This window comes from Mus pahari, chromosome 6, assembly GCF_900095145.1.
Source record: "Mus pahari chromosome 6, PAHARI_EIJ_v1.1, whole genome shotgun sequence".
Lineage (NCBI taxonomy): Eukaryota > Metazoa > Chordata > Mammalia > Rodentia > Muridae > Mus > Mus pahari.
The window spans coordinates 60249666-60276606 of NC_034595.1; the positions used below are offsets into that span (position 1 = coordinate 60249666).

General features: G+C 39.5%; 1 protein-coding gene across 1 annotated transcript; it reads right to left on the reverse strand.

Moving 5' to 3' along the window:
• Positions 1-733: 733 nt before the first annotated feature.
• Rnf11 (ring finger protein 11) lies at positions 734-25547 on the reverse strand. The gene is made up of 3 exons (XM_021199912.2): positions 24971-25547; positions 4560-4729; positions 734-2264 (listed from the first exon to the last, which is right to left on the reverse strand). Exons 1-3 carry the CDS (start codon positions 25091-25093, stop codon positions 2093-2095), a joined length of 465 nt encoding a protein of 154 aa, XP_021055571.1. The 5' UTR covers positions 25094-25547; the 3' UTR covers positions 734-2092.
• Between the last annotated feature and the right edge of the window lie 1394 nt (positions 25548-26941).

A 26941-nucleotide genomic window follows, 5' to 3' on the forward strand; every position in this document is an offset into this window, starting at 1 on the left:
CAGAAAAACAGAACAGTAAAACTCTGTGTGTGTGTGTGTGTGTGTGTGTGTGTGTGTGTGTGTGTATAAAGATTAGATATTCTGGAGAACATGTAACCAATTCTTAACATTAAACCCTTCATGGCTATATTATAACTAACAATTTAGTAGATGCCAAAAATTGATGGTTCTTAACACAGTATGTGCAGAATACAATTAAGTAGAATAAGAATCACCTAAGAGCACTCAGTTCGGTACCGAGACAGAAGGGGTTTTTGTTATTGTTGTTATTCTTAGACTGCAACATGAAAGACTGGGAAAAGTACATTTACAAATTTTGAGAACCTAGGAAAAAAGTCTGACTATAATACTTGATGACACACAAGTGTATAATTAGAAAACATAAGGATTTAAAAAGAATTATCATTAAAAATATGGCACAACTTCAGCTGTTTCCTCCAAATTTACTTTATAATTGGATGGATATAAATTAATGAACAGAAATTAAGCATGATATACGAGACAATTTAACAGAACCTGATAATCTAATCTCAGTATTTCCAAGTTCATCTTTAAATATTTCCATCATGGGATCCACTGGGAAACTAAGCAATGCAGGACTGCTTCAACTGAATGTCAATCAACTATTTATGACATAATTTCTTCTATAACGCAATTATGAAGAACCTTCAAGAAACTTTTGTATGTAAAAAAGTGTTAGTCAAGTACTCAACACAATATAAAAGAACATTTCTCACTTGTAAGGTGGAGAGCGCTTCTGCTCATCATTTTTTAACTACAATGTCACCGAGTGGAAGGAACAAGCCACCTGGAGACCATAAGGAGAAATAAACACATGCTAAATGGATAAAACATTACCTCTTCACTAGACCACTTGTACCTCTAATCCTTCAGAAGTGCAGAGATTTAGAGTATTCTTACATTAATTGCAAGAAAAAGTAAAGGAGAAGTTCCTTTGAGATCACAACTATGAAGTCATGTGGTTATACTAACCCTGCTGCATTGGTGTGCAAAACATTTACCTCTCCTGTCAGTCACCTAGCAAGACTTAACAGATACTTTTCTAGGAAACAGACTAGATGTGTTTCTGTAACTTCAATAACCTCAGCACTACAGTAACAAGAGATGCAGTATCCTTTTGCTATGGTTCCAGACAGTGGGGAAAGAGGTCACAGGAAAGAGAATCAAAACTGTTACAGATGAGAAACTGTTTAAGTTTCATCATGGTGCCACCTTCATTTTTACATAAGCATGGTGGCATAATTCAAAGCTCAACAAATCAGAAATGTTAATATTTGAATTTATCACCATAGTAACAACCAAAACAACAAGGTAAGACACACAGGAGAGGGATATCAAATCCACTTTGCTAGCCTTGTCTCCTGACACACCCACCCATTTTTAATAGAAAAGGGATAGCGCATCTCAGTTTGCTTACAAGCTAGGAGATCACTGTGAATTCTGCATTTCCTAACTGCAAACAGAATATAGCACTTACAACAGGTTATAAATAAACTGGTTTTCAAGCATAGAGCCAGCCCCAACGATAATAATACACTATTTAAAAAGACCTAAGGCAATGAATTCCATTTCCAATGGAAAAAAAGAACTGTGCAAACAAGCTTAAAACTACTTTTTTTTGTGCCAGTGTTATAAAATGTAGCTTTTTAATAAAACCTTGACCCAAATGTCAGTAACTTTTCAGAAAAGAATTTGGTGGGAGAAGAAACTTATTTCATTTAGGAAAAATAACAACTATCTTTTTCCTAAGCTTCAACACACACAATTTAAACATGTACAGTTGCTGTAACACTTTACACAATTCCTATGTACTGGAGCAAGAACAAGGTCTAATAACAATTATATTTTAACACTGGGTCAAGGCTTTACATAAAAATACCATCCATCCTACTTTCCCCCTAAATTTCTAAAATATCACATACTTCCCTCAACATCTGCAGCCATCCAGGAATTTTTAGGAAACTTTTGTGCATGATCTTAATTCCTAATCCCTGGCTCTTTGGGCTCAGTGACAAAAGATCAAAACCACCAAAACTGATGGTTCACTTGAAGTCAGACGAGAGACCCTGGCTCAATTAGTCTCATAGGATGAAAGCAGTGCTGCATCAACTGGCTCCATGCAGGAGGGGCACGTGAAGGATCTCATCAACCAGTCATCTATACAGTCCAGGTGGTAGATGTGCATGCACGGCAGAAATCGAATTGGGTCCCCATAAACAAAGTCCATCATACAGATCACACACCTAAGGGAGCGAGGGAGAAATCAGAAAATTTCACATAAGTATAACAGTGTTAATGTTAATCTAAAGACATACAAGCAAAATATTCATATACCTAAAACATACCTAAAACTTTTTTAAAAGTTTCATTACCAAAGCATGAAAACTGATTGTTTTCCTAACATGCACTGAAATATTCATATTATTTCATTTTGATTTAATTTATTATAAGCCTTGAAAGCAACTAAACTGAGCAAAGAAAAACAGACTATGTTAAGGATCAAACCCATACTAGGCCTAAAATAGTTACACATTACAAGAGACATCTACTGTGATGCTTTAGGGAGGAAATTACATCCATTGATTCCTTGCAGTTTTTTCAAAGTAATCAGGAGTAATACTCATTAACTACAAGGAAAAACACAATGACTAGGCCTGGAGTGGTAGGACACTCAAATCAGTATTCTGGACACAGAAGTAGGTGGATCTCTCTGAGTTTTACTCCAGCTTGATCTACACAGAGTTCTAGGCCAGCCAGGGATGCATAACAGAAGGCTGTCTCAAAAACAAAGCAAAAGAACAAAGTAAAACAGAATTACTAATCCTGTCTACTGTGTGTGCTTCAAGTCAAAACTATCTTCATTAATTCACTTTCAAGTCCACTTCACTTTTCTACAGGTTGAAAAAACCCAATTCTACAGAGATACAAAACCAATGCTCTAAACAGACTTTGCTCCTAAGTGCCAGTATTAATTAAATGGTGCTATAGCTCAATCAGACAAACATTAAACCCATTTGGTCTGTGTTTGTTGGTAAAGCCATTCTCAATCAGAATAGCTGTTCCTATTAAATCAAGACAATAAAATTACTCATTGGGCTTGAAAAAAATTACTTTCTTAAGTTATGAAAGATCTCTCATATCACTAAAAACTTGAATAGTCTTAATTGTTGCTGTAACTATCACCCACAGACTTATGCGTGTGGATACTTGGACCCCCTCTATGACATTATTTGGCAGGTTAAAAAAACATTTACTTGGAGTCCATAGCTTAGCCAGCTTGTGCTAGTTAGTTTTTGGAGAGAACCACAACTGAGAGAATTCCTCCAGATTGGCCTGTGGGGACACATATCTACAGGTTTTTTTTTCTTTTAAATTGAATTAATGATGGCTATGGGAGGGCCTGGACCACTGAGCAGTGCAACCTCTGGGCAGGTGGTTCTGGGTAGTCTAAAAGGGCAAGTTGAAGACACCACATTGGGAGTAAGCTGGTTTCTGCTTCAGTTTCTTTCTTAGCTTCCCTGGATGACTGACAGTAACTTATAAACCAAATAACCTTATTTTTTCTTCAAGTAGCTTTGTTCAGTGCAGCAGAAAGTTACTAACATTCTGTTCTTCCAGTCTAGTTCTCAGCTGCTTGTCTGTTAGCACAATGTGAGCAGTGACGTCACAGACCCACCAACACAGACAAGACTAAATCTTGTTGCCAGGCCTTTCCCCACCATGACAGAGTTCCATGAACTCATGAGTCAGAACAAAGCCTTTTTCCCTTAAAGCTTTGTCAGTTATTTTATTACAATGAGAAAAATTAGTCAGCCATATTCCTAAGAAAATATTTCTTTTTACTTTTTCTTTTTTTCACTGATACAGGGTTTCTCTATGTAGCCCTGGCTGTCCTAGAGATTGCTGTGTAGACCAGGCTGGCCTCAGTAATTCATCTGCCTCTACCTCCCAAATACTACGACTAAAGATGTGCATAACCACGCCTGGCTAAGTATTTCTGAAAAGTTAAAAAAACAACTATACCTCTACAATTACAGAGTTTAGATTTTCACCCCTCAATAAGACTACAGTAAAAATCTTGTGCCTAAAACTCTAGTGTGTGTATATTGGGGGGGGGGGGAGTATAACATTCCTATTAATTTGCTCAGAGTTTAAAAGAGATTTAATTTCTATTTATTTATAAAGGCTTAAACTCCTTGGAAAACCGATAAAACAAAGCTATTAGAAATATCACATTTATATAGATAAATGGTTTTAACTATCATCAACTGTCATAAATAGAAAACTAGCAACTATAATGGTCAGAATGCAGGAATTCTCCTATATTGCTATATTTAACTCAGGTTTTTCCAATACAGAATTCCATAGGTTTCCTAAGAACATGAGAAAAAAGCAAATTCCAAAAGCTGACATTTCTAATTGAAAATAAAGCTTAGGAGAGCACAGGTACAAGGTCCTAAATTCAATCTGCAGTATTATAGAGGGAAAACCCACAACTACACACACAAATCTCTAAAATACATAAAATTACTACTTACTCTCGGATCTTTTTTTCTGATCCATCTCTTCCAGGGTCATAAACTCCTTTAGGCAAATGCTGTATAAGGCCTATTCTTTGAGCTATTCTAATTTGTTCCTCTTCAGTCAGCTGAGTTGCTAGCCGAGTCTGGCTAGGTGTCGGATGATAGATGGGAACGGGAACTTGTTCCTAAATATGAAAGTGAAACAAACAATTGATTATTTTAAAACTTATTTTCTATGGTATATTAAATTAACTGGCTTAGTCGGGGAAGGAAAATGAACCCTGAGATAAGTGAGAGGTTGGATAAATGGAACAGTATGAGTATATCTCACTCATTTTAGACACTTATCAAAGATGAGAATGACCCTTTAACCACGATAACTAATAATGTTGGCATCTTCATCTTATACACACTTTTTTCAAGTTTTATATTTAGTAAGTAAATTTCATGGTTTACAGTTAAAAAGATCATCCCTATTACTAATGTACAAACTGGGTGGTAGTGGCACAAGCCTTTAATCCCAACACTTGGGGGGTGAAGGCAGAGGCAGGCAGATCGCTGGTGAGCTAGAGGACTGCCTAGTCTACACAGAGAAACTGTCTCAATCATCTCTCTGGCCCCCAAAAGTCTTCACCAGGTACACCAACTCATGTTTAAAGAGGGTCACTGTAACAGTTAAATGGGAATTAAAGTGTTACCCTTACTACTGCACAGTACACATGAATGCTTAAGTGTCAGCTAGGATTACAACTCTGCTACTCTGACTGCAGATCATCATTTCTTTTTGTTTGTTTGTTTGTTTGTTTGTTTTGGGGGGTGGTTTCGAGACAGGGCTTCTCTGTGTAGCCCTGGCTGTCCTGGAACTCACTCTGTAGATCAGGCTAGCCTTGATCAGAAATCCGCCTGCCTCTGCCTCCCGAGTGCTGGGATTAAAGGCATGTGCCACCACTGCCCAGACAAAACATTTCAAAACAACTGTACTGGAGCCATATGTGATTCCACACATCTTAAATCCCAACACTGTAGACACAGAAGAGCTGAAGAATCAAGGCCTTTGGATACCAGCCTGAGCTATCCATTGAGACCCAGACTCAAAAAATTGAGAACAAAGATTCACTAAACTATAGTCAAAGTAAATTTATACAATCATTTATGACAAGATTTTGTTGATATTTGTTCCAGTTTCTTTTAAGCCAAGGGTATCCACCTGCCTCAGCACAGGCTCTGCTCCTCTGTATAAAACATGATAGGATAAACAGTCTACTAAAATGTTACCTAATAACTACAAGTATAGTGACCCATCTACTTTCCTCAAGTGTTTCATTTCAGTTTATTGTATCAAACATTTCCTGAATCTTTAGCCCATTGTTAAATATCTAATTAAAGCTTGAGTTCAAGCCACAACACTGAGTCTTTTGGTTTTGTTTTGGAAGTATATTTTTAGGAGTGACTAACATTGGTGCTCACTTCTGCCACCTCCTCATACCTCAATATAAACCTTAAATGTTTACCAATTAATAAACATTTCCTATGTACAAGGAAACAGCACAAAAAAGATAATTTTAAACAAGTGAAGAAATCTAAACTGCTGATTAACAGAAACACCAGCCTTCAACAAGAATCTTTATACACATAAAACTCCAGTAGGGATACAGGCCAAAACATACTTAGAGACTGGATACTTTTGTACACTGGCTGTAACCATTTCTATGAATACAAAGATAGTTCATTGCATTTGGACTAATTCAGCAATTATCTGTGCCCCAGGCACATAATTCCAACTCAAATATTACAAAACATATTACTGAAATTTTATGTCATTCCTATCTATCACATTCCAGAATTTTGAAATGATTTGGACTTAGGCATAATAAAAGCAAAAGGAAAAACCTGATATATATTACAACCAGTTATTTCTTCTCTAAATGACAATACTTGGCTTATTACTTTAGATTTAACTTGGATCCAAAACCAAACTATACTTCTGTTCCTTCAAGAACCTTCTCAATCAAGAATTTCCATGCTGTTTCTCTAGGTTAATGACAAAGAAGAATGGAAAAAGAAAATGCATTTCATAGAATTTCAGACCTGGCACTTAAGTATAATTTTAGCATATTACTTAATACCTAAGCCTTAAAGTTCCACACAAGCAAGCCAGAAGACATATATGTTTTTTGTTTGTTTTTAAAGAATGTTATACTGCCAGGCGGTATGGTTCATACCTATAATCCTAATATGGGGGAAGTAGTGACAAGAAGAATGCTTCTAGCTTGAGACCAGCCTGATTTACATACCACATTCTAGGCTAGCCAGGGATACATTGTGAAAATATGTCTCAAGTAAATAAACAAATAAATGATAGGCAAGGAAAATACATAATCCAGGAGCTCAGTATCTAGCCCATTCTATGATTACCTCACTTAAGTCTCCCAAGGTGGATGTACAAACAGAATGACAATAGGTTAGTCAGTCATCCCCTGATTCCTTTAGATTCCTCCTTTCCCTTTATTCTACCAAATATTTTCGCTCTTTACTTATATTTCTGTATTTAGTGAGTTTGAAGTCTAAGAACAATGTGGTTGGTACTTTCTTTCCACTATGTAGGTCTGGGGGATTGAACTCAAGTTCTCTGGCATACCAATTACTTGCAGAGCCATCTTATGCTCCCAGATACCCCCCCCCCTTTTTTTAACAACAGACAGCATGGGCTTACAGGCTTACATTTTGCTTTAGCTTCCCAAGCACTGTATTAAAAACAGTCTTATCAAACCATCATTTATCATTGATAGGAAACAGATTTTTTTATACAAATCCAAATTGAGGTAATATGGAACTTATAACCTGAGAAGCAAATATATTTCAAAACAATATTTTCCTTAATAATTTGTTTAGTTTCCCATCTGCTTGGGTGGAAGCGTACTGAAAAGTATTTGCCCTAAGGAAATAATTTTAAATTAAAATCTTCCTTGAGAAAAACACAACATTATAGAAAATAAAATATACAATGAACAGAAAACAGTATGATGATGGGTTAGATATTCACCCCTCAGTTTTGACCCACTAGGAAAATTCTAAAATATTCTGATTTTTACTATATGACATTATTCTGCTGGAGATCAAAGTCTTAGTTGAATACATGCTAGGTCAAACTATATTCCTAGATCCTTGTTATATATTTTAAAAAGCATCTATATAAAATGGCAAATGTCAATTAAACTTTGGGCCCTAATCTTAACATAAACCAGGAAAGAAACAAATGAAAATGTAAAATGTGCCTTTAATCCTAGCATTTGGGAAGCAGAGGCCAGTCTAGTCTACAGTGAATTCCAGGGCAGCCAAGCCTACATAAAGAGACCTTGTCTCAACTCCTGCCCCACCCACATCCCACAAATAAATGTGTCTTCACTAAGCTGGATTCAAAACCAGCATGGTAGAATACACCTGTAACCCCAGCAATTCAGGTGAAGGCAGGAGAATCACAGGTTCAAAACCATCCTTGGCTACACAGCAAGTCTAAGGGCAACTGAGTACAAGGAGACCCTGCTCTTTAAAGCTGTTTATTCAAGTTAGGGAATATGATACAATTTCCGAAACTAAAACAATGCAGTGTGGGACATGCCTAAATAATATCCAAGGCTGGAAATAGTACAAGTCTGGCTTGTGGTGAAGGAAAAATAAAGTCACGACTAAAGAATGCAGCCTGTCACCAACAGCTGTATATTTTCAGCCAGTAGGAAATAAGAGCTCACTCTTGATTTTTCTCTTTACAGCCTTAACGTGACTGTTGGCCACACTCCCTCTCCAGCGGCAATGTCTTACTGGGAATATTTTTTCTAAATTTTGCCAGACTTACAGTTAAGGCCATAAAAAGGAAGATTTAGAAAAGCTGGTTTCAGTGTATGTTTTAGTTTAGATGATTCATTAACTTTAACCATAAAAGGGTGGGGGGAGAACCCCAACAAAACAAGACTACATCTATATGTAGCTCCCAAATGACACATGAAGAACTAAATAAAAGCCGACATGCCATCTACAATACTGAGACATACTACTTTATATTTAGATATGACCCAGAGTGGCCTGCATGTCTGAAAGAGCACTCCACCTAGGGAGGTGCACTGGTATTGTTTTTAAGGTTTGTTTTGTAGCCAAGGAATTCCTGATCCTTCTGCTTCTACATCTTGAGTTGCTGAGATTAGTCATGTGCTTCCACATTCTGTAAGAACATAATTAGGGTCCAACACATCCTCACACCCCAAGCTTCATTTAGGTTAAGCAAACAAGAACTCTAAACTGAACCATATCCTCAGCCTGCATTTTATTAAATTCAGAGAGCTAGAGAAATGGCTCATCAATTAAGATTCTGAGTACACGCAGAGGATAGTTCCCAGTATCCATTTGGGGGGTGGGGGTGGGGAAGAAGGTCACAATCACCTGCAACATTTGGAAATATGATGCTGACCTCTGTAAGTCTCTGCACACAGACTTTTGTTTTGTTTTTAAATTGTAGCCAGGTGTGGTGGTGTATACCTTTAATCCCAGCACTTGGGAGGCAGAGGCAGACAAATCTCTGAGTTTATGACCAGCCTGATCTAGATAGTGTGTTCCAGAACAGAGGTACACAGTGAGATCCTCTCTAAAATTAATTTTCAGAGCTAGAGAGATGGCCCAACAGGTAAAGGAACTTTTCACTAAGCCTGTTAAACGCAGTATGACTATCCAGGAAACACATGGTAAAGGAGAGAACTTACTTCGGGATGTTGTCTGTCCTGCCATCTTTACACATAGGCCATAATACAGCTACTCCCAACCCTATCCCCAGTTCCCCATCCACAAAAAATAAAGCAAATGCACTTAGGCATCTCCCCTCCAAGCACACAATTAAATACTATTTTGAAGGTTTCCATATTCATAGAATTATATAATCAGTCAATTTTAGAGAATTTTGACTCCTTTAAAAGAAATCCTGTTTTCATTACCTATATTTATAGATTTGCCTATTGAGCATTTTCTGTAGACAGAATTGTACTATTATATTATCTTTTGCCTAGTATAGTGGCTCATGCCTTCCACTCTAGCAGCCAGAAACCCGAGGAAGCAGGATTAATATGAGTTCAAGGCCTGCCTAAGCATAGTGAATTCTAGGCTAACTTGGACTACAGTCTGAGATACTGTCTCAAGTCAGGGTGGGGCAACTGTTTTGTGGCAGACCTTTCACTCAGAATGCTTTCAAAGTTCATCTATACTCCAGCATGTATTAGAACTATTTTTTATTTGCTTATTTGTTTTTTGCTATTCCATCCTCTGGATATACCACAATTTACAGAGTCTTTGGTAGACATTTGGGTTGTTTCCATTTAGAGTCTATTATAAAATCACACGATTCTGAAAATTCATTTTCAAGGCTTTAGACATTTCTCTGGTACAAACTCAGGAGTGAAACTCCACAAGTCTTTGAAGAATTATCAATTTCCAAAGCACTGGCCCCTCTCTGAATTTACACCAGGAATGAATGGGTGATAGTCCCAGTTTTTTCTCCATCACCAAAACTTTCCTGTCACTTTAACTACTCTAGTAGGTGTGAAATGTTATCTGATTGTGAATAGTGTTAATCACCTTTTAGTTTCCCTACTGTCCTTTTAAAAAATTAGGCTTTAAAAAAATTTTTTTAAGTAGTCCAAATACCATTGTCTAGAAAAATGACTTGCAAACATTTTCTTGCCTTCTATGGATCTTTTCACCTATTCTTTGAAGTACATGTTTCTTTTTCTTTTTCCGAAGGTCCCAGAGACCTTACCCAGGATTTTGAACATGCCAGTCAAGCACTCTCCCATTGAGCTACACCTCCAGTCCAAGGCACAGGTTTTTAATTTTGAAGAGACAAACATATTTTGGTCACTTGAGCTTTTTGGCATCAGATCTAAAGAAGTTTTGTCTACCCAAGGTCATGAGGAGACTATATTTTCTGCATTGTACTGTTTGGTTTTGTTTTTCTGTAGCCCAGTCTATATTCGAACTCACATAAAACAGTACTCCTACCAGCCCCTAAATGTAGCTCTTACATTTAGGTACATGGAGCTTTTTGGGTTTTTTGTTTGTTTTGAGACAGTATTTCTCTATATAGTCCTAGTTGGTATTGAACTCAATAGATCCTCCTCCCTTGGCCTACTGAGTGCTGGGATTAAAGATGTGAGCCTCCACTGCCTGGCCTCAGTTTCACTTTTTAGTGGACATGTGGATATATTACTGGTATCAGTTGGAAATTATTAAATAGACATGCTAACATGGAAGGGGAATTCTTACCAATCCTCAACACTTGACAAGAAACTATACGCAATTTATGACAGCCAATAAGAGAATGTCTTCCAAGGATGAGCCCCCTAATTGGTTAACCAACTCCAAAGGATCAGCCCTGAAATCACTCATATGTATGTATGCATGTATATGTATGTATACACACATATATGTATGTATATATGCAACACTCAACAGACTCATGTATAACAGAGGGTTGTATTTATACATGACGCATATAGATATGTCTATATATAGATACGTGTGTGTATATATTATATAATCTCTCTCTATATATATACATACACACATATATACATATATACACATATATATCTATATATGTATATATAACAATAATAAAGAGGCCAGAAATTTGAGATGGAGGAGGGCAACATGATAAGGATTAAAGGGGGGAAATATAATTATTTTAATTAAAAATTTTTTCATTTGTACTGATTTTATATGACTTTGGTATTCAAAGAAGAAAAAGCATTGTTACAAGCTCTAGTTCTTATCACATGGGGGGAGACGGTGAAATGACAGTCTTAAGATCTTTGTGTGAACCATGCCTTGCTCACACCTGGGCCTTCTCTAGGCTCATGTGGACAATACTAAGCACTGGGTGGGTTAATTAAAATATTTATAAATTTACTAAATGATAATAGTATATCCTAGAACCCCAGTGAAATACTTTACATTAAAGTTTTTAGAAATAGGGACCTAAGACTCATCTGAAACCTGAATTTCTCAAGGTCATTTAAACTGGCCCAACTAGCTAGATTTTTTTACTCTACTCAGATCAGCTGATCTTCTACACAGGTGGTTCCTGTTTTCTAATACACAATTCAAAGACATCAATAATGCATTAGATTTCAATGCTGACATGGTATACTGCTGATATTTTTCTGCAATACCATTCAAATTTTACCAGGTGTCAGCATCTTAAGTCCTGAAGTGGAAAACTGGGTTTTGTCTTGTTTTCAGACTTTTCTTTAGGGGCCTGAGGGTTGAGCTCACTGATAAAGCTCCAAATAGTAAGTTCCAGAATAGCCTGGGTTATTGAGACTATGTCAAACAATATAAAACTCTGTTAGAAAATACAAATGCAGTTTCACATGACCTTGGGTTAGTCAAAACTTGGATGATTCCAAAAGCTCAAATGATGAAATAAGTTGGTCATGATAAAAATTAAAAACCTGTATTTTCAAAGGCATATATGTAGCTTAGCCAGTGCTAGGGTTCTTGCTTAACATGCTGAGTTAGGTTTGGATCCAGCCCCTCTCCTGTCAAAATCTTCTAATCCCAATCTCAGAACAAATGTAGGCAAAACTAAGTTCTCTAGAGAATCTAACTTTGAAACTCAAATGTAAAGCTCTCTACATCAAGGACATCTGTCCATTAGTCACTTACATTAAAAGTTTGTCCTTTTTTGGTTTGATCTGACTACTAGTATGTAGTCCAGAGTAGTCATAGGCTGGCTGAAGCTGGCCTCGAACTCCTGATCCTACTACCTTCACCTATCCATTCCAGGATTGCAGATGCATAGCACCACAACTTGGTGGTAATCTTCAAATGGAAACTGCCTACATGCCTCATAAAATGTTCCATGGCACAAGATGATAAACACAACTGTCTTGCCCACCCTTACCACCACTACCCACTATACACATACACACATAAATTACATTAAAATAAAAGGACAAAACAAGGTGTGGTGGTGCACACCTTTAATCCTAGCACTTGACTCTCTTGAGGCTACAGAGTGAGTTCCAGGACAGCCAGGGCTACAGAGAAATCTAGTCTCAAAAATCCAAAGAAGATGAAATAGTTCCAAGAATACTGAAACCAGGACTGTAGAGCAAGACTCTATCTTAAAACAAAAATACACAAAATACATTAAAACAGAAGCAAGGCGTGGTGGCACACACCCTTCTTTAATCCCAGCACTTGGAGGCAAGTGAGTTCTAGGACAAATGGGGTTTCGTACAGAGACCCTATCTCAAAAAACAATAAATACAAAAAATAAAAAAACCCACAAAGATTTTAATAAAATTATGAAAAAAAAAAAAAACTCTTAAAACATTAATGAGGGATTTGCAGTCCTTAGCACAGTGAGCTGCCATGTGAAGAAATGAATCCAGTGCTTCTGGAGGAACAGCCAATGTTAACTGCTGATCCATCTCTCTAGTCCTCAAATTATGAAAATTAAAGTTTCTAGCTTCTGTCTGACACGTAAGGAACTTGAATGTTATTGCTCTAGTCCCAAAAATAAAAAGCTGAACAAACCAACATGTTCAAAAGGATGTCCATAAGGGCAAACTGACCTTCACCATTAGAGAAATAGATGCTGGAATACAACGAATCAGAATTTACTAGAACAAAGACCAAGTACCGAGGTAGGGAGGAGGGACTGCTACTGATGGAAGTGCTAGGGGTTCAAGTGTGGGTAAGTTTTACAGTTATAAATTTCAGGGGAGCTGGGGTAAGTGGTACACGCCTTTAATCCCAGCACTTGGGGAGTAGAGGCAGACAGTTCTGAGTACTAGGCAAGCCTGGTCTACAAAGAGTGAGTTCTTTCTATCTAAGCCAGGGAAACATAGGAGACCCTGTCTCAAAAAAACAAAACCCCAAACAAACAAGAACAATCTACAAAAAGACCACATTATTAATCTGAATAAATTTGTATAAATTGTTTCCAAACAGCAAATCTGTGAGGTGGGGGCTTATAGATGGGGAAATTCTATTGACAGTAGGGCAAGTTTTGTTTTGTTTTTTCAGTTGATAATTCTAAACAAAGTTAATTATAAACAAGTGAAATATGTGGTATATACATTCATAAAGCTTTTAACACTTAAATGTGGTAGATATTGTTAGACAGTTCAGTCACGAAAAGCTGCTTGCCACCAAGCTTTGGAACCCAAGTTTGTCACCCCAACATTGATGAACCACCTAAATAACTGTAAACATCAAACGTGGCAACAAACATACAAAGTACAAGTTACTTAAGCTCTATAAGCCTCAGCTATAATAGAAAAATATGTCGAATTATATGAATATATGTCTGTTGAGGTTAGGTCTGTTTGCTATGTACTCTAATGCTAAATACTGGCCCTGGTTGCCTCAGAGCCAAGAGAATTCTCAAGTACATCAGGATGGATGCTCTGTGACCTTGCTCCTTAATTTCAAACTATTGGTTGAACAAAGATGCCAATAGCCTATAGCTGGGCAGAAGAGAGGGAGGTGGGGTTTCAGTTCCCAGGCTTGGGGCTGGGGGAGAACCACTGGGTAGGAAGAGAAGAGAGAGAGGAGACACCATGGGGTAGATGAATTACGAAAACATGACCAAGAAGATTGGCCAACTGGAGTTAAAGGCTGTTCAGGTGGGGCATGGCAAGTTATAACTCGGGGTTATTAATGAGGAAGTAGATTATAATAGCTCAGAGGGTAGATATCTGCCCAGCTGTAGTGCATTAAAAGCTTATAAAAAATATAAAAGTGTCTCTTTTATCTGGAAACTGAATGATCTAAGGCAGGGCAGAAACCCTGACAGAGATTAAATAATTACCACAACATATGTCTATCATATGTCTAGGTATGGGTTTATACATGTGGGTACAGGTGATTTGAGAATACTCAGTGGATCCACTGGAGCTGGAGTTACAGATAACTGAAAACTGCCCAACATGGATTCTGGGAAGTGTATTCTGGTTCTCTCAAAGAACAGCAAATGCTCTTAACCTATTGAGTCATTTCTCCAGCCACCACCTCCCCATTTTGATACAGAGTCTTAGTGTATATAACCCTGGCTATGTAGACCAGGCTAGTCTAAAACTCATATTAGTCTGCCTCTACCTCCCAGATTAAAGGTGTGCACTGCCATGCCCAAGCTTAGTGTGGCCTTTAAACTCCTGAACTTCTTCTGAAGTGCTAGGATTAAGTATTAAGCAGTATATTGTATCATTGAAAGTACTCTCCTATCTACCCAAGAAAACTATTACTCTATGGAAATATTTTATTCAAGAAAAAGGATCTAATGAGTCAACATAAGATGATTTAATATTCACTTGAAAAAGGAAACAATTTAGTGAGCTGGCAAGAGATATCTAGTAACTCAAATCAACAGTGATTCATTCCATGACCTAAGAAAGCTATAACCTAATCAACAGAACTATCAATGTATGAATACAAAGGGATTAAATGAAGCAAGTTTTAGAAATCTCATTTTTTTTCAAGTTAGGCTTTCAGTCTCTGCACCCCTGTAAGACTGAAGGAGGACAAGCAGCTCCCTTAGTTCTAGCCCACCTTGGGCTATACAGTGAAATTATATCTTTAAAAAATTTTTAAAAAAAAAAGTTGGTTTGTTGTTCTGGGACGTGCTTATATTGATGATTTAATACAAAGTACAATTGTATATCCTAAACTTTTTAATTTTTAATTAAAAAAAGTTTTTAGACAGGGTCTTTCTACATAGCCCTGGCTGCCCTGGAATTCACTAAGATCTCTGTCTCCCAAGTGCTGGGATTAAAGCTATGTGTCACCATGCCAAGCCTTTCAACTACTTGAATTTGAGTTCTAGATTATACAAGGTAGTTAAGAGAACTTCTACAAGTTATCTTGACTTCCACATGTGCACTGTGGCATGTGCTACCTCCTCCCAAATAAGAAAGCAATAATGATCTAGTTATTCTCAAGAAAATGTATAGTAATAAAATACTTCAAATGTTTAATGGTACATCAATGGCAGCTTAGCAGTATAGTGTTTGCCTGACATTCAAAGCCCTAGGATTCAATCCTAGGTACCACAAAACAACCAACAAATATTTGATGCATTAAATACATGTTATTTAATAGCAAAAGATAAAAGTGTTGGTCATGTTTATAAATATGCTTAGAGATGGGAAAGAATTATTTTTATGTTCTAGATCTAATAAAACCTCAGGTTTTCGTTTTTCTTAGTATTACACGGAAAATAATTAGTAATATTTCAAAATACCTACTTGTTTAATTATTTGGAGGCAGGCTCTCATGTAGTCCAGGCAGGCCTAATCTAGGCTGGCCTCAATCATGCCATACATCCAAACCAAAGGGTAGTTAAGTGGTTAAAATAGTACCAGCATGTTTAGTACATGTGGTACTGGATGGGAGTCCAACTAAGCCGTATCTCCATTTATGTGTATACTTTAACTGTACATGATTCAACACCTCCCTGAATTCTTACATGTCTTCCACCTACTGATAATTCTTTCAACTGTAAGCGTTCCCATCTAATCAGGCACCTCAACTTTTTATTTACTTTTATAGTAAGGTTCCATGTAAGCCTTCATCAGTGAAAAGGCACATTCATAATTCACTACACTATCATACAGCTATACAGACTTCAAAAGTATGTATTAGGGCCTAGAAATTAGATGGCTTAGCAAAAACACGTGGTGCTCTTGCAAATGGCCTAGGTTCCATTCCCAGCACCCACAAGGTGGCTCACAAACATCTGTAAGCCCATTTTCAGGGAATCCAACAGGTATGCACGTGATACACACATATGCATGCAGGCAATTCACTCATACATAAAGAATAAAACAACCTTTAAAAATGTAAAGCTTATATTAAACAATTTAGTACTAATAATTTCATACTAGCCTTCTCTCCTAAACCTTAACTAAAACGTCAGCTAGTTCCTTGAAAGAAGCTACATGTGGGCTCAGTGGGTACAAGTATGATGACTTGAGTTTGATCCTCAAGACCCATATCAGAGAACCAATTCCTTTAAGTTTTTTTGACCTGACTCTCAACCAACACCAAATATGTGAAGAATATGATTTTTTAATATTCAGAAATTTAAAAAAAATTTTAAGAAATATATTTGGAGGGATGTTCTCTTCATTTCCATACTTTATTGTATACTTTCTAAAGTATTAAAATAATTACTTATCTGGCCCCTGAGAGCACACATCAGGCTAGTCATTTAATTAAAAGATATGTTTGTAAGACTGGAGATATGGCTCTGCATTTAAGAGCATACACATAATGTTCTTTCAGAAGACAAGAGTTAAGTTCCCAGAACCTACATCAGGCTGTTTACAACCAACTCCTGCTATAAGGAATCTAAACTCTTCTAGATTCCATAAATGCCAACACACATAGCCACATAGGAGGAGGAGGAGGAGGAGGAAGAAAGAAAGAAAGAAGAAAGAGAGAAGGAAGAAGAAAGGAAGAAGAAGGAGGAAGAGGAGGAGAAGAAGAAGAAGAAGAAACAACTATACTTACTAATTAAGCTGCATGGTAACTAACTTTTAGACTTTTTAGGTCAGAATTTTCCCACTCTGTTTTAAAATACATGAGACTGCCACCTTAATATCATTTAAGTTTATAATTTAGTAATATTACATTTAATCATTACCAGAGTCTACCTCCAAAACTCAAACTGTATACCCACTAAACCAGGTATGTTCAACCTGCATCTCATGGCCACATTTCATAGGATAGCTATATGTGGTCCAACACATTTGCAGATGTCATGCCAGAAGGCTAGATATACCTGCACAGCAACTTTTCATTTACTTCATAATTTCTTTGAATACAGAATAGAAATCTATCATCTCTAACTCCGTATTTGAAGGCATTACTTGGAAGATACATACTCAGAAAACAAGAAATGTATCATTCTTCCTCCCATTCCCTTTCTCTCCTGTGTATGCATGTCTGTGTGAGGCGCTTAATCCTAGCAGTATGAAAAAGAGGGGCAGACAGCTAAGGCCAGACTGTTCTATATAGCAAGTTCCAGATCAGCCAGGACCAGTCAAATCTTATTTTATTTAAAAACAAACAAACATTAAAAACCAGAATTATGTTGGGCATGACGGTATTTGCCTATAATCCTAGCATTTGGAAGGTGGAGTCAGGATGAACAGGAGTTGGAGGTTATCCTCAGCTATATTTCAAGTTCAAAGTCAGCCTGAGCTACTTAAGACTGTGTCACAAGCAGACATACACTCACAAAAAGTCTTCTGGAAATGTTCTCAAATACCTCTGATCCCAGCACAACTGGGAAGTAGGTGAACCTCTTTTGAGGCCAGCCTTGGTCTATAAAATGAGTTCCAGTAGGGCTACAGAGAACTAACTGCACTCCCATCGAAAAAAACCAACAAAACAAAAACTGTTCTATATCAAGTTTTTTATTTTATGAAAACTTTGAGATCTAAAAACCAAGTCTTATCTAAAATTGAGGAAAATCAAGTTCAGATTTTTCATACCAAGTAACTCATCTCATTGCCCCATCTCCTATTACTCTATAATTAGCTCTCGAATTAATGGAGGTAAGCAAGATTATGTAACATTGACCATGCTACTCTTAAAGGAGTATGCATCTTAATGACTCAGTTCAAAGTCAAGACACAGAAACTTCAACAATTGTCAAATAAAAGCCTGAGCCAGCTTGCAGATGATGGTGCTTGGGCCCAAATATGCAAGCCTGAGGACTGAAGTTTTTTATCCTTCCATGAAAGTGTAAGGAGACCCCTGCAAAGTTATCCTCTGATTATCACATCTAGGCCATGCACCCAAAGTTTATTAGGCACACAATTTATATTAAACAAGGCAAAACAGAACAGACTGATGGTCCAAGTCTTTAATCCCAGCAGAGGCAGGTGAACTTCTGTACCTCTTAGCAGCCAGACTGGTCTACATATTGAGATTCCCCCCTACACACACACACACACACACACACACACACACACACACACACACACACACACACCAGAGCCAGAGAACTGACATTAACTGTTCAGTCTAATTGGAGTACAAGAAAATACAGGGCTACAAAGGGCTAGAAAGGCATAGAATGAAACCACAACTTTGAGTGCTTAGAGATGGGTGATTAGTCATGAAGAACCACCAAGAATTAAGTCACAAAGAATCTGATCTGGGGCAAGGTAGAAGGGAAGAGGGTAGAAAAGACATCAATTAAGGTACTGTTGCAGGATTTAATGATGATCAAGTTGATCACAATACTGCAGAATATGTCATACTTTTATGCTAGTCAGTCAAATATTCACTGGGTGTCAATATTTGGATTTTTTTTTAAACAAAGTCTGATGTCATACATGCTGGTCTTAAACTTGTTTCCATCTCCTGAATGTCTACAATATTTACAGTGGGTTTATTGTATTACAGTGGGTATTATCACAACAATGAGAACTTTTGAAATGTTTAATATATAATTCTCATATGAGGAAGTTGATCTGGAAAATCAAAAATTATGAATTACTAACAGCTAAACTGAGCAAGGTAGTACATACACCTTCCTTCTTGACTGCTATCTGCTCTACATAACCAAACAAGGGAACTTAGCAATGCATGTATACCAACACAATTAAACAAACAAACAACAACAACAACAAAACAGAGACTAGAAGAGACCCTTGTGAGGCAGTGTGGGTGGTGGGAAGGGAATTCAGGTCTTCTGCAGGAGCTGCCAAATGCTTTTAACTGCTGAGTCATTCTCTCCAGCCTGTCCTGATAGTCTAGGTTACTTTTAGTAAGTGTATGGTGCAAACTTGATTTTTTTCAAAAATTGTTCATATGCATTTGTGTGTCGAATACATGCAGAAGCCTATAGAGACCAGAAGAGGGCATTGGATTCCCTGGAACTGTTATAGGTAATTGTGACCCACAGGTGCTGGAAACCAAATCTGGGCCCTCTGCAAGAACTGTAAAGACTTTTTTAAACCACTCAACCATCTCTCCAAACCCTAGACTAAGCCTTTTAACAACAAAAATATACTCTAAAGAAAGCCTTATTCAGGGGCTGTGGTAGCAGCTCATATCTTGAGAGCCTGAATCTAGGATCACCAGCACCAACCCAAATAAAGCAGGGCATGGGGAAGCACATTACAGGAATGTACATTTGCAATCTCAGTGCCTGGAAGACAGGGACAGGTAGATCCTTGGAACTCTTTGGTCAGCCAGCTCAGCCAAGGTGAGAGACCCTATCTCAAAAAGTAAGGTGAGCTAGGCATGGTGGCACATGAGTCTTTAATCCCAGTACTAGGAGGCAAAGGAAGAGGTATCTGTTAGTTCAAGACCAGCCTGGACTACACACTGAGATCCTATCTCCAAAACACCCATTTCAAAGTAAAGATGTTCCTTGCTTTTATAGTGGAGTTAACCCAATAAACCCATTTTAAGTAGAAAATATCCTTAAGATGAAAGATTTAGTGTTATCTTCCCTACCAACATCACAGCTTAGCAATATAGTACAGTTCAAAATTATCCGTTTTTAAATTATCCTTGTGATACCCAGGCTGAAAGAGAGCTGAACTGGTGGTGCCTCTAGCATCTCCAAAGTGACAAAGCAGGGTATGGTGGTACAAACCTATAACTCCAGCACTCGGGAAACCACTGAAAGAGGTCCAGGTCAGACAAGGCTTTACAGTTTATTCTAAGCAGGCTTTGAATACATAAAAACCTTGTCTTAGAACAAAGATAAACCAAAAATCTGCTGAGGTGATATCTCACTAGTCTAGGGGAAAAAAATATCAAAACTCAGAGAGTATAGTCTATTGTGTATTACTCATATACCATAAAAACTGTAAGATGAACCAATATAAGTCATGACAATCTATAAATATACTATAAAACTGAGATGCACCAATCTTTGTATATTTAGTCAATAATAAACTCCTTAATAGAGTGTCATCCTCAAATTAACACACTAATATTTATGTATACAGATTTCAAGCATTCTTTCATGAAATGAATTCTTTCTGGCAGGCAATAAAGATGTAGGAAAAAATAAATAAAATTATTTTAACCAATAATTATTTAAACTAATTCTTATATTTAATTTTATTGGCATTTGGCTTTTTGGGTGGTTTGTTCATTTTTTTTTCCCCTCGAGACAGGAGTCTCAGGCAGCCTAAGCTGTCCCTGAACTCCTAATCATTGTGCCTCAGCCTCTGAGTCTGAGATTACAGGTGTGTTACTCTGTGCCTGCCTTGTACGTATCAGGAATTTGGAGCCATCTTCAGCTATAGAGCCAGTTGAAAGCCAGCCTAGGCTACAAGAGAAAAATAAAATAGCTTCAGGCATGTAGCATGTTTGCCTAGCATGTTGGAGACTCTGTTTGATCTCTAGTACAATCCTCTATTCAAAATATTCCCCAGTACAAAAGCAAAAAATAAAGTCTTGAAGGAGGTACAGGAATCAGTCATCCATTTTTGGTGAAACCTAGGGAGTAATCCAGTCAGAGTAACAAACGGGGCAAAGGTTTTTGACCTAGACTATCTTAGAACAGTCAGGAAGTCGGGGGGGGGGGAGTTGATGTAATCTGGAGGATACCGTAAGAAATTCCAATTATTATAGAGCCATGAGCATAGTGGAGTACTGTGGTCCCACTCTAGCTGCTATGCTGAGAACCTGGTCTAGGGAAGGGTGGAATCAGCATTACTAGATTAGTAAAGAAACCAGAACCTGAGCCGGGCGGTGGTGGCCCACGCCTTTAATCCCAGCACTTGGGAGGCAAAAGCAGGCAGATTTCTGAGTTCAAGGCCAGCCTGGTCTACAGAGTGAGTTCCAGGACAGCCAGGGCTACACAGAGAAACCCTGTCTCAAACCACCCCCTACCCCCACCCCCACCCCCAAAAAAGAAACCAGAACCTGGTTTGGTGCTCACATCTGAAATCTCAACACTCAGGAGGCTGAGGCTAAGTCAGAAGCTTAAGTCTCAGATTAAGACCCTGTCTCAAAAATCTTTAAAGAAAAAAATACAAGAAATAAGCAACAACAACAACATGAAAATCAATAAATTAAGGGCTTCATGCAAATGTTGGTCATAATGGTGTTTACTTTAAGCTGTTCTGTTTAGTGCTCATAGAAGATCCAGGGCCTCATACACTAAGCGTGTACTCTTCCAACTAAGTAACACTTCCAACCCAGGACTTACTTTCAAGCCCAAATAAAGGCTGTTGGTTACTGTTAGTAAAAATAACTGGACCTTTGATGTACAGAGCTCTTGGTATACCTGTATACTGTACAACATAAATATAAGAACTATGATTTAAGTACTTGTCACAGGAGAAAAGGAATAAAAACATATGCTCCTTTAACTTTAAATGGGAACCAGATATTTCCCATTTAAAGCCCTATTGTAACTGAATATATTCTTTGTTTTGTTCCTTTTTTGAGACAAGGTCTCACTGTTTATCCCTGGCTGGTCTGGAACTCATGATCCACCACTTCTGCCCTTCCTCCACCTCCCTAGTGCTGCAATGAAAGCTACTGTACCATGCCCAGCCTGGTTTTTGTTTATCTCTGTGTAGCCCTGACTGTCCTTGAACTGATCTGTAGATCAAGCTGGCCTCAAACTCAGATCCACCTGCCCCTGCCTCCTGAGTGCTGGGACTAAAGGTGTGAGCCACCACCTATTCTTTAAGGAAACAAATCGATACAACTGTAGCTTTTATGTTCATTATATACTATTTTGTTTTAAAAGCCCAAATATTATAAATCATTTACTTTGGACCAGTCCTTTCTCAAATCATGTAAAACAAATATTAGTAATATATTAGAGAGTTCAGAGGGATGATATTATTACTACAGGTTTCTTTTAAAAACTTGAAATAGGGTTGCATTCTATAGCCTAGACCAGCACTGAACTCAGTATGTAGCACTGACCTCCAACTGTCAGCAATCCTCCTGACTCAGCCTTCCAAGTACTAAGATAACAGATAAGAGCCACCATGCAAGGCTAAATATTTCTTTTTATGTTCTCATATTTTAAAGTAACTATTTTCTTGCAATTCACAGTAATTTTGCATATCAGTATTTGGGTCATTCATTTCAGGAAAAGGCAACCACAATACAATTTCCATTGTCAAAAATAACATTCCAAAAAAGTACTGGTAAAATACCAAAAGCCATCATGATCTAGTCCTTTTGGAAAGGACAAAAATACAGTTCCCATAACTCTAAAATTACAGTAAGAATAACAGAAAGCAGCAAGTCAGATATCCAATTTTCCTAGAAAGAGGCTAAGGAACATAGATTTGGGGAAGAAAGTTTGCTCATGTCACCTACATAAATTCATTCTAGAGGAGCTATCCAGTGGAGAGGAAAACAGTAAGATAGCCTGAAAAATGGACCCAAATCTGGAGGCTGAGGCGGGAGGTCAGATTGTTTGTCTGTCTGATCAACTTCCTGAGACACTGTCTAATAATAAGTTTAAAAAAAAAAAAAGAGCAGGGCTGGTGAGATGGCTCAGAGGGTAAGAGCACCCGACAGCTCTTCCAAAGGTACAGAGTTCAAATCCCAGCAACCACATGGTGGCTCACAACCATCCTTAACAAGATCTGACTCCCTCTTCTGGAGTGTCTGAAGACAGCTACAGTGTACTTACATATAATAAATAAATCTTTAAAAAAAAAAAAGAGCAGAGCTACAATACTGTAGTAGTGTTTTGCTAGAATGTATAGGGTTCTCAGTTTAATTCCTGTTACTGATGAAATATCCATATTCCATTTAGTACTAGAGATCGCTCCTGAAGCAATTTAAATATGTTGGGAGAAATGGGCCACAAAAATATAGCCAATACTTAATTTTTTTTTTTTCTGACAGGGTTTCTCCGTGTAGCCCTGGCTGTCCTGGAACTCACTTTGTAGACCAGGCTGGCCTCGAACTCAGAAATTCACCTGCCTCTGCCTCCCAAGTGCTGGGATTAAAGGCGTGCGCCACCACCGCCCGGCGCCAATACTTAATTTTTACAGGACAGAAATTGCATAAAACATTGAAGACAAAGCTTCTATTCTTCATTTATCTCAGTTATTGAGTATCTACTATGAGTCAGATGCTAGAGTATAAAAGCACCTGGAAACTGTCCCAAATTCAGCTTGTACAAGGGGAGGAGAACACACAACTCAAGGGTGAGACACAACTACCTAAACAAAGATACTGCACTAAATTATTATAGGTATGGTACTGCTTGTAAGTGTAGAAGGTTCATGGGGGACGGACGTATCCAGGAATTCAGGGAGGAAGGGATGGTAATGTCAGTACTTTAGATACTTGAGCTGAGTCCTTAAAGAGGATTAAATGTTCACCTGGGCAACCTTGGGGGAAGGGTTCTTAGCATAAAGATCACCTGGAGCAAAGACAGAACTGGCAACAGCATGGTTTGGTAAGGTTGAAATAGAGGCCTCTTCGAGGCTACAGTAAAGATTGGACTTGACTAACTTGTGTAAAAGACCCTGAAGGGGATCAGAAAAGCAGCTCATAGGATCACTTTCTTGCCACGTGATGAGAAACTGGTTTACACAGGATTGAGAAAACACTACACTAGATAATGATGTCACCACATAAAATCAAAGGAGCCTGCACAGTTAGAAAACTAAACTCTCTTCAGGAAAATATTAAAGAACTGTATTCAAGCCCACGTGAGAAGTTTACTCAATGTATCATTTAGAAAGACCCATTCAGGAGCCTTTGATAAAGAGGACTTTAAGTAACAGATGGCATTTCCCAAGTCAGGTTGAAAGGTCTCCCAAGTTCAAGATAATCAAATTTTAATTAAGCCAACTTATTTAAAAGATGTGTCACAGGGGTGGAGCTTAAAATTACCACATATGAATATATAAACAAGTAACTCTTTATGAAGCCGAGACCAAAATCGCCCCCTTGGAATTCTACCTCCCATGTAGATGGTAAAAAGACATTCTACCAGAGCCAATTAACAAAAGAGTCGGGAGGATCATAAACGAAAACACAAATATACGGGGGGGGAGGGGTGACAGGCTACGCAAAACCCGTAATCCTGTTGGCAGTCTGATGAGGAAATCGCACAACTCGGCCATAAAGGCAGGAAAACCATGTCATCCTCAACTTCACAAGCTAAACTACCAGACACCGAAGGGGATACGATCACAGGCTCTTGATTCCTGAACTCAAGGACAGAAGACCGTCCTCAACCCGTGCCCAAGGGGATGCCAAGAAGGACCCTTTTCCATTTGGGAACCGGGCAGCAGCAGACACCCTCAAGGCCAGCCCTGAAGGGGTCAACGCCCCCCGAGTCTAGGCCGTGGAGGCCAAGGGCAGAGGGCCCGAGCCGCCTCCTCTCGCACGCCGACACACACCCTCCCTACCTGATATGGCGGCGGCGGCTCCTGATCTGGCTCCGTCCCCTCGCCAAAGCTAGCCCGGTCGGACTGAGACTCGTGGAGCAGGGAGATGTCATCCGAAGTCGGGGATTTGAGGCAGTTCCCCATCTTCCGGGGCTCGGGTGTATGCTTTGAGATCTGCGGGAGGAAGAAAGCTGTGACCCGGTCTCTCGCACGCTCGGCGGTCAGCTCGCTCGGTGCCGCGGGGTCCGAGGCGGCAGGCCCGGGGGCTCAGGCGGCGGCTCCCCCGCGCCCCGGCGCCACCGAGGGGCCGCTCATGCCAGCCCCCGGGGCAGAGGGCGCGAGGCTAGGCCGCGGGCTGCGCCGGGGTCGCGTCTGGAACCTGAGGGGGGCGGGGGCGGGGAGACTGAGCGCTTCCCCACCCCGCCCCCCGCGGGGCGGCGGCGGCCACGGGCTGCTGGGCCTAATCCAGGTCAGGACGGGGGGGCGCGGCCGTCGCGGCTGCCTCAGCTGCTGCCTCAGCTGCTGTTGCCCCTGCCGACGCTGGAGCCGCGGCCCGGGGCCTCATCCTACTCCGCCTCGGCGCGGCGGCGGTGGCCAGAACGAGGCTGGCCAGGCCTACGTCATGCCGCCGTGCGTGCCCCGGCCCCGCCCCGGGCGCCGCGCGTCCCGCTCCCCCGCCGGGCTGGACTGCGTGGCTCGGCTCTGAGTTTAAGGTCCAGGCTGTGTGGCTGTCAGTCCCCCGACCGTCTGCCTCCGGCGCCCCCTGTATATCCCGGGTGCAGCCGGCTTGCGACGTGAGGTCCCCTACCTGCGCGGTGTCCTCAGACTGTTCACGCTGTCTGCCGGGTGATGTCTGTAAGCACGAATCTGAATGGACCAGGCAGATAGCTAAGGTGTTTAGCTTCCTTCTCCTTTATCCTTTAAGAATAAAGTCCAAACTCATGTGATGAGCACGCCCTACCCTCCCAACATCACAGCCAGGAGATTATCGGATTGCCCATATCTTCCCAATCCCACCTCCCTAATTCAAGCCACCCCACCCATCACCTCTCAAACTAACATTTGCAGTTGATTCTCTGTCTCTCTGTGTTCATCATTGTCCCCTACCTCCATACCCTTTGAATGTGTTGTGGCGCACGCCTTTAATCCCAGCACTCGGGAGGCAGAGGCAGGCAGATTTCTGAGTTCAAGGCCAGCCTGATCTACAAAGTGAGTTCCAGGACAGCCAGGGCTACACAGAGAAACCCTGTCTCGGAAAAAAGAAAGAAATCAAGAAACCTCTGGATGGTGGCGCTTGCCTTTAACCCCAGCATATGCCTTCAACCTTTAATTCCAGGCAGAGAGAGGTGGATCTTTTTGAGTTCTAGAACTGCCAGGGCTACACAGAGAAATCCTGTCTTAAAACAAACAAACAAAAAAAAAAAAAAGGAAAGAAGAAATCTCTCATCTCATTCAAAATACTGGCCCTCTTTCATAAATTCTAAATCCCAAGATGGCCAAAATGCTTCTAGTCGTCTCGAAGACTGTTCTCGCTGGCTGAGATTTCCACAGACAGACTGTATTCCTGACCTCTTACCTCTTGCTGGGCTAATCATTATTCCCACCAGTCCTTCGTGGACTCCATTTCATTTCCCTTAAGAAGCTTTTTCTGCTCCTCCAGTCTGGGTTAGTCACCTACTCAGAGTTCCCAGTCCCTGTGCCTTTCTGTCAGGTTGATGAAGCTGGATTCTCTGTCCCTTCCCTGGTATGTGGCCTAAGGTAGTCTTTCCTTGGTTGAATGAACAAATGCTCAAACAGCATACGCAAAGGGAAGAACAAGAAGAGAGTGTTCTCCACAGCTATTTTTTTTTTTTTATCAAGAAGGCAAGAAGTTGGGGGCTGGAAAGATGGTTCAGAGGTTAAGAGCACTGACTGTTCTTCCAAAGGTCCTGAGTTCAATTCCCAGCAACCACATGGTGGCTCACAATCATCCATAATGAGATCTGACACTCT

What these genes read in the sequence shown, in the direction of transcription:
- Rnf11 (XM_021199912.2), bottom strand. Translation starts at nt 25,093, where the DNA reads ATGGGGAACTGCCTCAAATCCCCGACTTCGGATGACATCTCCCTGCTC. An exon ending in AGCCGCCGCCGCCATATCAG is followed by an intron (nt 4,730 to 24,970) that starts GTAGGGAGGGTG and finishes TTTCATATTTAG; the next exon opens with GAACAAGTTCCCGTTCCCAT. An exon ending in TCAGAAAAAAAGATCCGAGA is followed by an intron (nt 2,265 to 4,559) that starts GTAAGTAGTAAT and finishes TCGCTCCCTTAG; the next exon opens with GTGTGTGATCTGTATGATGG.